This window comes from Lepisosteus oculatus, chromosome 2 (assembly GCF_040954835.1).
Source record: "Lepisosteus oculatus isolate fLepOcu1 chromosome 2, fLepOcu1.hap2, whole genome shotgun sequence".
NCBI lineage: Eukaryota > Metazoa > Chordata > Actinopteri > Semionotiformes > Lepisosteidae > Lepisosteus > Lepisosteus oculatus.
Window position 1 is genome coordinate 26,732,251 of NC_090697.1, and position 13,773 is coordinate 26,746,023.

Below are 13,773 nucleotides of genomic sequence, written 5' to 3' on the forward strand. Positions count from 1 at the left end.
ATATGTGGGGCACAACTCTATTTAGTGCAAATGAGGTTGTGTTGACCCTTGTAAAGACAAGGGTTAAAGCTCTTCCTGTTCACAGCGGCAGGCTGTGATTAAAGTAGCTCGTGCTCTACTGTGAGACAATGGTGAGTGAATTTTGCTATCTCGCCTTCATTGCAGGGGCTCTGTTTGGCCACAGACTAGAATCCAATTAAAGCCTGATTTTATACACTCTCCTATTCACCAGGCCTTAGTTCCCTGATTCTCTCTTCATTAGCTACAGAGTTTCTTTTCATGACCAGTAGAAGTTTTATAGCTTGAACACTAATGGGGATCCATCCATCCATTTTCTAACCTCTTCATCCGACAGGGGAGCTGGAGCCTATCCCTCCACACAACGGATACACCACAGGATACAGCCTGGATGGGATGCCAGTCCATTGCAGAGCACACACAGAGACAGACATGTATGCAGGCACGCCATGGCCAGTTTTCCCAGTAGCCAATTATCAGCTCTGAACTAAATGAGGAAACTGGAATACCCAGAGGAAACCAAAGTGAGCCAGGGGAGAACATACAAACTCTAAATACTGTAGACAGCACCCCAGATACTGATCCCAGGGCCCCAGCACTGTGAGGCAGTATTGCTAACTCCTGCACCACCGTGTCGCCCGTAATAGGGATCACAAGTCCAAAGTTTCTATATTCTGGCTTTAGTGTTTGTTATGACAAGTAAAAAGCCTGCAGTTGCTTCCTTGTTGCAAGTCGTTGCCAACCATATTTCCATCTCATTTAGCAACAGTGGCAAATAACTTATTTTCACAAGAGGAAGTCAATTAAAACTGACACCCCTGCTCAATCTGAATCCTCACTTGCAGAATAGAAATAACAGCTGTTTCGGCTGTGACTTCACATCAGCTTTTTTCTAATGCTATTGTTTATACATTTAGATGAAATGCAGGTTTATTAGATCCAGTCTTTCTCTTTTAAAATGCAACAGTCGTACTGTAACACATACAGTAGGTAACACATGTAATATTTTGTAAGTAATTATTTCCTATTAAGAATGGTTTAAATTAATGTAATATTTGCTACATCATGTTTCTAGTAACAAAAGAGTATTAATTTAAAAATATTATTTCTATATACAGTAAAATACATATTTTTAACATTGCTAAAGAAAAAATACATTGCTTTTGTTAATTTGTTACAAACTACAAAATGTTAAATAAAAACCTATACAGGACTGTTTCCTTTGTATGTCCTTGGAAATGTAATCAAGTTCAAGGACAGCTGAAAGTACAACACCAAAGAATCAATAATGGAGATAATTTCTGAGGCATACTGACAAATCTTTGGCTCCCGGTGCTCTGTACTTGCTCTGCTCTGGTATGGCTTTCCACGGCTCTTGTGCTTAGTTGATCCTAGATTAATCCTGGGCTTTAAATCCAGGTCTCATAAAATGTAAAACTGGGCTGAGCCCCCAGCAGGAGACAGGACGGCATGGCGAATGTGACCGTTGTGCTGTACCTGTTCCGGACTGTGCACTCCTGGTCCTGGAAGGCCAGTGTGTCTGCAGCTTTCATTCCAGCTCAGCTTTTAACAAGCTAAACCAGCTGGTTTCTGGCTTAACCGGACCAATTTAACAACAGCTTCCAGTTCTTCAGGTGTTGCTGTTTTAAAGAGATTGTAAAAACCCGCTGACATGGAGGCCCACTATGAGGAGGGATTCATCACCATCCCTGCTGACATACTGGCCCTCCAGAACCAGGACTGGACACCCCTAACGTTCAAGTAGGGAGCTGCATCAAAGTGTAGGCTGCAAAGAAACAGGTGAACATACATTTGCTCAAAAGAAAAGAAACCCAATGTTTTGGCTGTGAAGCCTTCTTCTGGCATGAGGAAGAGAGAGAAAGCAGCCAAAAAAAAATATACAAAATGCTTGTTTATTCAGCCTTTCACTCAGCATAATTTCTGTGATAATCTACTGTAGGCCCAGATCAGGCGCTCATTCCTGTTCACTGTTCCTGCAACATTTTTTTCTTCTCTGAGTTATAACCATTAATTAATGAGTAACTTCATTAACTACCTGCATCTTCAAAAGAAAGTAGGTGAGTAGACTTAGAAATGCCATTCCTACATTGAAAAGGCAAAGGACTTTGCTTGTCTGCGTTTTAAATGTTTTCTAAACAGATGTGTAATCCACCTCTTTAACACCTGAATGTTACAATGAACGTACCTCACTTTCTCTTCACTCTGTCCTCTTCTTAGACACATATGTGAAACTGACCTTGTTGAACTCAATGGGCCAGGAGATGTCCAAGTGCAAGACCTCCATCTGCAGGGGCCAACCTAACCCAATCTACAAAGAGACTTTCATTTTCCAAGTTGCACTTTTCCAGCTGTCGGACGTGACGCTCATCCTCTCCGTCTACAACAAGAGGAGCATGAAACGCAAAGAGATGATCGGCTGGATCTCGCTGGGACTCAACAGCTCGGGGGAGGAGGAGCTCAGCCACTGGACCGAGATGAAGGAATCGAAAGGGCACCAGGTGTGTCGCTGGCACTCACTGCTGGAGTCCTAGGGAGCGGGGGCTGGGCTGGGTGGGGAGGTAGGTACAGGCCCCTAAGGGCCCAGGTGACGGGGGCTGAGGAGGTACAGCAGCACAGAAGACGGAGAAAGAAACGGAACAAACGAGCCACCTCTGGTTCACCCAGACCTGCAGGCAAAGTACCATACAGATGTCTGCCAGGCATGGGAACTGCCACAGGAGCGAGGGCTCATCAAAAGCCAAGTAAGCAACAAGCTTTCAGTCCACGAAAGCAAATCACTGCACCCTTAGAGCAGAACCTTCTCGTTTTTAAACAGCCTCTCAAAGCTTAGCAGAGGCTAGAATGCACAGGCTTGCATTTTCAGAGCGTGCATTCTGGCTCAAAGAAGAATAAACCCAGTTTTTGAGATAGCAAAGGGGCCGTTTCATTTGTCCGTGACCTGGTGAGCCGGTTGAGACCGTGTTTCTTTCCCAAGCGTGGAGGGTATGAAGGAATGCACAGGGTGGCCTGTGCCCAGTGTCATATCTCAGCAGCAGCTATTTAACCTGGTTGAAAAGCCACAGAACATGCAAAGGTAGGCCACTTTCCAAGTATGTGTGTTCAAGGCAAAATTCACTCTGGCTCTGCAGTGGAGTCTCGACAAAGCCGTAAAATGATAAAATGCTGTTTTTTTATGTTTATTTGATTATTTTTTATTTTGGAGTCGTAGCTTGTAAGGGATTTTGTAGCAACAAAGTGCGATGATTGTCAGAAGACATTCAGCAGTACAATCCACTAACCGTTATTGTGAATTTATATTACTCTGTCTCCCACTCTGAGGGGCGTCTGCTTTCCACCAGCTCGTTATGTGTTGACATGCAAGGATCACCACACACAGCTCTAGCACACCACACTCACTGACCGCTCTTGCTCTTTTTTTAAATCGTCACCTCATTTTCCTTTTTCAGTTTTTTTTCCTTTTGGACTAACAGGTATGGTTGAGTACCATAACTGGCCCTGGTATATTTACAAAGGTGTGAGTACAGTGGTCATTATAACACACTTTGCTAAACGTTGTTTTTTTCAGTAGGTCCTTACTAATGTCAGATACTTAAATGATCCCTTTCAGATGAAGATTATCTGAACTTTTAGCCCAACATTCATCCATCCAGTTTCAGAAGGCCTCTGATCCATGGTAAAAGCTGTGGCAAACTGGATTCTGTCCTGAAAGCACAGGGGGCAAGGTGGTCCTCTGAAACACACACTCATAGGGACAATGCAGAGACAAAAATTAAACCAGTGAGAATGCCGTGGGACAGAGAGACATAACTGTAACATGCAAACTCAACACAGCAGGTGGCACAATCCAGACCTGAGCGATGAGACTCAGCAGAAATATTTGGCATGACACCAGCCTTTTGGAATTTTCTATGCCTTGGTAAATTAATTCCGGTGCTGGTCTAAAAGCAGATACCTCAGAAATCAAAAACACCTAAATAGTATTTATAATTATCAACAGATTTGGATAATTGTACACAATTTTGGATAAGTGTACAATTCTTGCACACAAGAACATTGAACATGAAAATGATCGCAAGCAAGAGGAAGCCATTCAGTCCTTCTAGATCGTTAGGTAGTTACTAGTTAATTGTTCTGAAGATCTAATCCAGTATACAGTAAGTGCTTGAATAGTAGTGCTATCTAGAGGTTTCTTTAGAGGTGTCCCCCCACAGTCATGTTAAAAGCACCTTAGGCAAAGGAACATCATTTAAGGGTCTTTGAAAGCAGTGTACATTTTTGATGTTCCTGAGATGTTGGCACTCGGCAATCTCTCCCTTGACTTTGCCCCAAAGTAGTTTTTGACTGATGTTGCTAGAGAGGATAAGAAAGAGAGGTTTTGCAGATTCAGTGAGACTAAGGGAGCTGCAGTATGTGGCCAGGTGCAGATGTTTTTCACATTACCAGCAGCTCAAGAGATTTTGCTTTCTAGGTAGATAACTAATTCCTTTCAAATGCTCCAGCACTTGCATTCACTAAATGGGGAATAACAAAATGATAAAATTGCCCGGTTAATTATCAAATTGGTACCTTATTAGCACCCTTTTGTAGTTATATGTGGAAAGCTAGAAGCAGTGAGGTAGAGAGGATGCGTTGGCAGAAGCAAAAACACTCCAAGTCACCTGTCACTTTATGTCTGGTGTAGGTATTTCATGGCAGGTGTATTTTTCACTGTGGCGATAAGGGAGTCTTTAGCTATAATGTCTGTGATGTGTTTTTTTAAATTAAGGACAAGAAAAGAAAACATCCCTCCAGGTTGTCAATTCAGCTTCCTAAGAAGGATTCCCTCTACAGCTGGACTCATAGTTATAGAGGGTTTTCCTTAAGACTTAAGACTGCTTAAGACTGGCAGGTATGTCCCCTGACAATGCTCTGCACTTAAAGGATTACTCATGTAGACAATAACACTTAAATAACAATAAAGGTTTATCCTTAGCACAGTATTGCTAAGAAAACCCCTAGTCCTGACATCCACTAGTTGTATTATTCCATACCAAACAAAATTAATCACTTCTCTGGATGGGAAGCATTCAACTCCCATGTCTATTTAAGGAGTCAAAAAAAACACAAAAATGCTGCCCTTCCAACTCAGCTTGCCAAAGGAACAAGCGTCAAGAACAGGAAAGTACAGTGCTCCCATGCCCAGGAATTCCCAAGTCCCCTGTGTATCCAGACCCTGCCCAGATCACTGCGCTCTGTGCTGCCGAATGCTGCGGTGTCGTCACTGGCTCCTGAGCTCCTGAGCCTGGGAGTTAGGGCCACTCCGAGAGCTACAGTACAAGACAACCTCACAGCCCAGTGCACTGGTGTGGAAACACCCCCAGTGAGCTTGTTGGTATTGCGCAGAAGGAGAGAATTCAGAAACAATGTGTAGGAAACAGCACGACACAAGAGAGAACATGACCAATCCCCCCCAACCCACACACAGACAGGAACATAAAAAGGCATTTCTCCACCTGGTAAGCTGCGCTTGGCATAAGGGAGAGACAGAGTACAAAGATGAAAACAGAATGAGACATCCCTTACAAGCTTTAAAATTATCTGCTTCAAAGCATTTCTAAGAGGGTTATGTTAAATCCCCAAAAAGTTGACAGAATTTCATTTTACAACAGTATGCTTTCCAGTATTGCAATAGGAACTTTAATTTACTATATTTGTTTCCTAAAGTTGTTGGCTACAAATGATTATTATTATTATTATTATTATTATTATTATTATTATTATTATTATTATTATTATTATTATTATTGACATTGTGGCTTTCAGAAATTTTCTTACAATGGATCTGTAAAAGTATTACTGAAGTGTGGAACTGTGTTCATATTCTTATATTCTTAAGAGTTTTCTTGCTGCTTATAATATAATATTGAAGGGAAAACATAATGCAGGAGATTCATAAGGCACACTTGCTATGTAGCAATCCATGACTGTGTGTTAGAATGGTGTGATCCACTAAAATGGAGATGGCCCTGCTCTAGGACCTGCTGACTGAATTCCTTATGGGTGAGTTGTGCTGATAACATTGGGTGTTGTTTATCAGATACTTCAGCACGCCATAGGGGAAAGCACCAGCACTGTGGAAATGCAGCTACACAGCACCAGTCTGTCCCCTCTTCTGAATCCCAGATAACCAGATGCTGATGAGTGGATGTTGGCAGCGATTTATTCAGTCATTAGAAGCTGTCCCTCAGTCTCACCAATGTTGTGAATACAAATTGCCTGCAACGCCATGAATCCATTTTTGGAAAATGAAAAAAATCAGGTCCGTGTGTTGCATCAGGTTTTTAGTGTAGTGCTGAGTTTCTAACAATTTACTTTAGATTGTCTGACAATATTGTAACATGTCAGGTCATCCCCCCTTAGTAGCATGATGATGTTCCTTGATTGGGGCTTTATTTCTACAACAATCCAACACTGACCCATCAGAGACATGTTATCTGTGGCCTTAAAGTCATTCTCATTCCCCACTGCTTGGTACTGCCTGGAGCTGTCTAGTGAATGGATGTTTATAGTTCTCTCCACAGCCTTTCTTATATTTTCTAGCAAACTCACAGGGCAGGCACTGTTCCGGCGAGGCTCTTTTTTATAGCCTCGGTATGATGGGTTGAGGTGCTGTTTCCAGCTCCTCACTCAACCTCAACATCTGGCCTTAGACCCCTCTGATCACTCACAGCGGTCCCAGACCCACCAAGATGAACTTAAGGAAAGGGCAACTAAGGGAATGAATGCAAAGGAACCACCTAACACAGAGCTGTTTTTCCCTGGGAATGTTTTCGCAGGTGCTCCATTGTTGAGCAAACCTACATACTGTAGAGACATATTGTAGGTCTCTTGAGTCCAGAGTGGTTTCAGCACTTTGGATGTTGCTACATAAACACTCAGTAGACCTGTCTGCACAGGTGAGAGGTGAAAGTGGGCACAGAACTCTGGGCCACACTGGTGTCATGTGTGCATCTTGCAGGTTTTTTTTTTTGTATTGTTAAAAAGCTTCTTAAGATTTCAGAACAACTAGCTCATAGCTTAACTATTCATAAGAAGAAAATAATGATTAAATTAAGAACCATTCAAAACTGTAGGCCCAGAAATTACAGTTGGTCGTGTACAGCTGGAGTTAAGCACCGTTGGTCTAAGATGATTATTTCTACAGGACTGAAGATGATAAAACACAACTCATTCCAGAGATGTAATATACATTTATGTGGTGACTAGCACAGTAGATGTCTGGCTGTTGGCAGAACCACTGTAGGTTGATGTGCAGTACATGGTGTGTTGCCTGTTCTCTTAACTGATGCTGCAGAGGTGGGCTCACTTTCTCACATCAAACCCAAGATGTGCTAATAAATATGTACACCCCCCACATACACATTCAGACAAAAACTCTTTCCAGGGAAACCTGTTCAGTGGCAACTAAATGCAAGCTATACAGAAAATTGTTTTTTTATTATTCAATGAACATAAGTGCATTAGAAATGTCACAACCAAGGGGAAACTTGTTGACTTGGGTCTCATAAAGACTGAGTCAAAGTCTCTCTTTCCTTTTGTACAGTGTCAACGATAACTGATGAGTTCTACTATTCCCTCCCTATTTTGTTTTCTATGCCGAATCTCTAGCCATGTAAGGAACTAAATACTTTCTTACTACAGTAAAAAGGATTGTTTTAAGGTCCTTGTGTCAGTTTTTTAATTGTCAGCTTGAACTCGGTTCCATCCTAGAAACTCTTCCAGAGTTTATGCTTTACAAGGCGTATTTTTCTGATTCACACTGCTGTGTACAGTATAAGCATAAACAGACATGCTCTTTTTTAACATAATTGAGGGACTGTATTTTAGTAAGAAAGGGGAGACGTACTTGAAGGTCTTGATTTGGATAAGAAAGTGTGCTCATCCTCTACAGAAAAAGTTAATGTAATTGTGAAGTTGTACCATTATTTAAATAGGCAACTGTCAACTACAGAAGGCTTGACACATGTCAATCGCCTGTGAATGACCTCTGGACATTTCTACCTTTTCACATTGTGCTGGTAGATAGATGGACAATAGATTTCTCCTCCATGCAAGTTTCAAATCTCTGCTCGATCTTTTTCAATTCTTCTATTGAGTTTTAATCAAGATAGTTCAAGCCTATCAATTGTTACATACTGTATACTTTATAATATAGATTTTTCCTATCTATTTTTGTATTAAAATATTAAGAATTAAAATCAAGAAAGTATCTGGAATAAGTTAAAGCTCTGTGAGCAAGATTAATTAAACAATAAGTTTGATATGTTCATTTACTTATTAATGATTTTGTGTGTCATCTCTGCACTGCTCAAGAATCAAACAACAAGCATACAGTTACTTTTTCTTAGGTTATAGGTAAGTTGCAGTCCATTAAAACCATATGGAGGGAAAAAATTGAAACAACCTTGTTATTAAATGTGATGTTGTCTCGGATGTGCTGGTGTCAGCAGTTATAATGAAGCATCTGTGTTCTTTTTCCATTCCCATTGAAGATGTATAAAAGAACTCCATGAATCAGCTGTGTGAAGTGGTAAAGCTCTGTGCAACAGAAAAGCACATCTTAAAGCACAACAGTAAAACGCACCTTGTGAAAGATTGTAAGCATGGGGATTCGCTGGGGACAGTTCAGCATCTGTATCTTACATGAAGGCTGGTAGAATCTTGTGCCGTAGAACAGTCTGCTGCAAACTATGAGCTGACTTGAGTTCTTAGGCAGCTACTGTACTTCTACCACTAATCAAAGCTACAGATCTCATTGACCAGCTATCTGAGTCCTTTAAAATTGTACACTGTACAGTATATGCTTTTCCCCTTTTAAACAACATCTGCATTGAACTCACCAATGCATACATAATAGGCATAACTAAAATATATCTCAAAGGGAGCTGGCGGAACTGTCGCCTACATGAGAAGAAAGAAAAACACACACACCATTAGTTGTGCAGAAATATTTTACGTTTTTTTAAGAAAAAATAAGGTTTGGCTTAATAATGTTTCCTGCAGGGCAGGTACTAAATATCATATCAGCCTGGGATACTGTAATCTGATGACGTGCATCCCTGACTCAGAGAGGCTTCATTTATTTCACTCCCAAAGTTCAAAGTTCCGCACCTTGTTCCAACACCTCTAAATGGTTTGCCCTGCTCCATAATTAGAATAAAGCGCTTTAATTTAGATCTAGTTGGATCCTTTGGCCTTTGCTAACAATCGTGCCCAATGCTGTTTCATTTTCATTGAATTTTATTTTTTATTATTTGTCGATCCTTGTTCGAATTTCACTTCAGCACTAAAGACGACGATCGTTAATGATTTTGCTTCACTGCTTTGTGCATCTCAGTAATGTGCCCTTTGAAGGGTTTCATTGTTGCCTCAGGCATTTTCCCACTGATACCTAAAGTTCTTGCTCGATTCAGCTTGCTGTCACTGTGCCGTTCCCTGCTGCAAAATTAAATTGAGGAGCTGCCCATTACGACACATTTGATCTCTACCCTTTTCATTCCCTACATGTACCTGCACATTGTAATTAGCAGTTGAGAAGTTAAATTGGAAAATGAAAAGATGTGGGAAATTCCCGCTGTGCTCGCAGCAGGACAGGCCTGCAATTGGAGCACAGGATCATGTGTTCTGTTGAGCAAGCTGACTGTAGGCGCTGCTTTTCGGATTTTGCTGAATCCATTCCAGTGTCCTCCACGTTTTCCTTCCTGCGGCAGCTTTGCAGAATATGTCATGTACCTTGAAAGACATCGGCTTAAGGCAACACTCAGGCTTGAGAGCTCGCTAGTCATTATGAGAAAGAGCAGAAAGCCGTAAACCTGTGAAAATTGCCTTAGAGATTTACCAGAGTAAACTTTAATCACCGTAGATAAACTTGGATGCCATTTTCAGTAAAGCTGTCTAAACCTATTGTTACACCAGCAAGGCATCAACACAATTTTAATAAGTCCACAGACAGTAGCACAAAAGAAAAGACTCTGATCCTCATATGAGGATTCATGTGCATTATCTCTTATTCCCAAAGAATTCCTGGACAAACCTATTAATCAAGTAGCACTTTTTTTCACACTGATCTTTCCCAGGGTGTGTTCTTACTACTGTGGTTTAAAACAGGTAACATTTTGTATGTATATTTGATGTTCTGTATATTTATTTACTGATTTTTTTTTTGTTCGTTCTTGTTTAATCCATTTTTAAAACTGCCTACAACCACCGATCCTGTCGGTGCCTTACAGATTTTGTCGAGAAAACTATTATGAAGATGACTTTGTTTCACTGTGTGTAAATGTAATTCTTAATAAGTGAATCAATTTGTAACGACGTCTTAGATGATGCTTTATGAACAAAAAGATTTGTATGTGTTATCATCATTTTAAAAAAAATACTTCTACCATGGAGTTGTGTCCAGTGTTTTTTTATGGGGGTGTGGCTTGTGTTTAAAACTTTTTAAGTGAACAGTTTCCTTCATCTGAAAAAACAAAAAAGGTAAGTTAAAAGGTTTGGAAATTCCTGTTTCCTATTTGTTTGTATAATATTTGAGTACAAGCTGCAAAACCACAACACGATGAACTAAAATTCCCAAATGTAATGTTTATGTACATTAGTATACAGAACTATGTGGTAATAGTTTGGAGGAGATTTAAAAGAAACAGTTAATGAAATGTTAGCAATCAGTGGATTTTTATTATTGATGTAATAAAAGCATTATTCTACAAGCATTATTCCACTAGTAAAGCATACCAGACATAAATGATTTGAAAGAGGTGAAATATAGGATGATACTTCGAAAACCCGTTGCAAGAGAGCAGAGACTCTATTGAGCACAATCTAGGGTGACTCCCTCTCTGTGCATTGATATACAGTACACTACCTTCTGTAAAGGCTGCATCTAATCAAAATAACATTAGTTTTGCTACACTGAAGTCAAGAATTCCTTACCTAGTTAGAGGGAGAAAAATGTGGTGGGCCAGATGGAGTGATACTGAACCATAGTTTTCCTGTGGGCTCAGAGCCAGCCTGGATTCATCATTTCATTTGAGGATGGCCCAGCATCCCAGCATCCCCTTCCATCAAGGTGGGGCAATGTTTTGGAATTTTTTGGTTCTATCAGGAAAAGTGGTATACTGCTGGAGTCATTCCACCAAATCCTTATTAAGGGGGAAAGTTATGATCAGAATAGAGAGCGCTGTCAGAGTAACTTGACTGGCTGAGGAGAATGATGACAATGCATCCATAAGGATAGAGCTATAGAAACCCCCAACTGAAACCACAAAGACCCCATAACGCTGATGACAGAATTCTTAGGTTATGAAAACTAATGACAGGACATGAAAGAGGAAAAGACCGGGCATGCTGCTCTGGAGAACAACCGTTGAGTGAGAATGAAGAAGGGTATCAAATGAGACTCTCAATTGCGAAACCAGGTGAACCTGCTTACAACTGTAGTGGATTGAGTTAGGATTTCGTAATGGTTCTGAAGTTTAGAGGACCGCTCTCTTTCAAGTTTTCAAAGAGTAGTGACTGAGATGTGTCTAATTGGTTATAGAAATAGGGAGTTACAAAAGCTCTGTGTACTCTGATTTTATGTGATGAATGAGTGGAAAGTTAAGGGTGTGATGTTCTGGGAGATGATCCAAATATTTGACTCAGTATACAGAAAAAGATATACCTGAAAAGGCCCTGTGTTGCAGGTCTTGAATTTCTGAGAAGGTTAGTTTGCAAACTAATCTGAATAGGAAGGGAATACGTATCAAATACTGGTTACAGATTGAATGCATGCGAGACATCAGAGAAGGTTGGGGATATGCAGTTATTTCAAGTACCTTTATAATATGTATGACTTATATGCAGTCCCTACAGAAAGTCTACACAACCTTTCCAAAGTAACACACTTTGTGGCCTAACTGTTTAGTCTGCCCCCTCTGCTGAGAGGCAGGGCAAGCTAGCTTTGACACGGCACCTGGTTACTTCACTGCTAACCTGTATCCCTACAGCAGTTGCCAAGGAAACCTAAAACCTGGACTCTTGGATCACCTGCAGATGGCTTTCGACCGTGTCCGTTCTAGGTGTCTTTCAACATAAATACCCAAGCTGACAGAGCTTAGGGCTCCATTACTGAGTTTCGCCTCTTAGCTCTCCAAGTATTGTTCCTTGTTTTCCCTAGCTTGTCCTAGCCTTGTTCCTATGTCAATAGTGATACCTTTCTTGGATTCCTGACCTCAGCTTTGTTTTTCTGACTTTGTTTCCTGATTCTGCCTTGGCTTGTTCTGGACATTTAACTCACTTTCATACACTGCTTGCCTTCACTACCTCATCTCAAAGTTGTTACAACCAGGCGCTGCCCCCCAGGGAACAGTGGAGGAAACGGAGGCGGTGTTACAGAGCCAAGAGCGAGGGCATCACAGTCCAGGGGGAGCGGCCAGCTCAGTGCTCAGTGCACCTCGAGCACAAGACACACTGGCACAAAGCGTGCCTGGGGTGATAACGTCCATAGAGGTTCACAGCCAGACTTTTAAATCCCCAAATCCCTGGACATTTCACTTTATCTGCAAAAAGGTCATAGATAGCTTGGAGTCCTCATCAGTTTAAGAGCTGAACACAATTAAAATGGTAACTGAATTATTAGTTCAAAAGAAGTTCAAAATGAAGTCCCCAAGTCCCTGGCTGAAAGAAAAGAAAGTGACTCTCTGCAGTGAATATGAGACTAAGTGTGGCATTTCATTAGTCAAGTGTACCTGGCACAGTGTACACAGCCTAGCTCAAAGCTTTTTGGAAGTAATGTGTGCATGTTAGGCTTGCTTCAACAATACTTTCGCCCTCTTCTGAATGATTACCAAGATTGCCATTTCTACTCTAGGGACTGCTGTAGCACTTAGTCTCTCTAGTAATGTAAAGCACAGTGTGGAGTGACCCCTACGCAGTCTCTGAGCCAGAACTGCTCTTTGAAGTCTAGGAACAAATATCATCAGGAGATGTCCCAACTCCTCCCTACTCCTCGGAACTTGGAATTGAGGTTAGGTTTTGTTTGCATCCTTACTCTGTCATGTTTTCCCTGATGTCTCACTTATACTTAAATTAAACTGCTCACATTGGCAGTACATTTTGTAAACTATGCATTTTATGTTGCTTAAATCTGAGACACACTAATTTCTAATGTCTCTATCTTTACAGTCCCGATGCGATAGCTGTAGCAATAAAAATAATAAACCACTTAAATTAGGATTTTTCAATAAAGAGACACAACCATAACATGTATTAGCATATAAGCTTTTCCTCCTGTTGTGGCACCAGCCTGCTGTGCTACACAACTTTGTACACATTGCAGTCCTTTCACACACTTGTATCTCTGTGATAATTCACTTTCTATAATGGCAACTCCTCTTGGTCCCATCCTGGGTGCAGTCACTCCCTCTGTCCTGTGCTTCCAGGATAACCTGCAGTATTCCACAGATGACCAGGAATAAAGCACTTTCAGGTAATGGATGGACAGCCAGCAACCTATCTTCACATTGTTCTGTTATATTAAGAAAAGAACAGCTACTTTGCTATTCAGAAAAACTACCAAACCAATTATAAGAAGTGGGAAGTGGGATACATGAGCTGCAATGTTTGCTTTCTGTAGTTCCTCACCCCTACAACGCTCCAGTTTGGAATCAATCAATCTTTATTTTATATGGCGTCTTTCAGGAAGCATATTCTTCA

At 41.0% G+C, this 13,773-nt stretch overlaps 1 protein-coding gene across 4 annotated transcripts in view; it reads left to right on the forward strand.

The window, feature by feature from the left end:
• The window catches only part of syt14a (synaptotagmin XIVa), a 106,274-nt gene extending 100,527 nt beyond the window's left edge, over window positions 1–5,747 (forward strand). For all 4 annotated transcript variants that reach the window (XM_015356659.2, XM_015356673.2, XM_015356666.2 and 1 more), the window contains one exon: window positions 2,257–5,747. In XM_015356659.2, coding sequence (XP_015212145.1) covers window positions 2,257–2,570 — 314 coding nt within the window. In that variant the 3' untranslated portion in view covers window positions 2,571–5,747. The remainder of the gene's footprint in view (window positions 1–2,256) is intronic.
• Window positions 5,748–13,773: the final 8,026 nt, after the last annotated feature.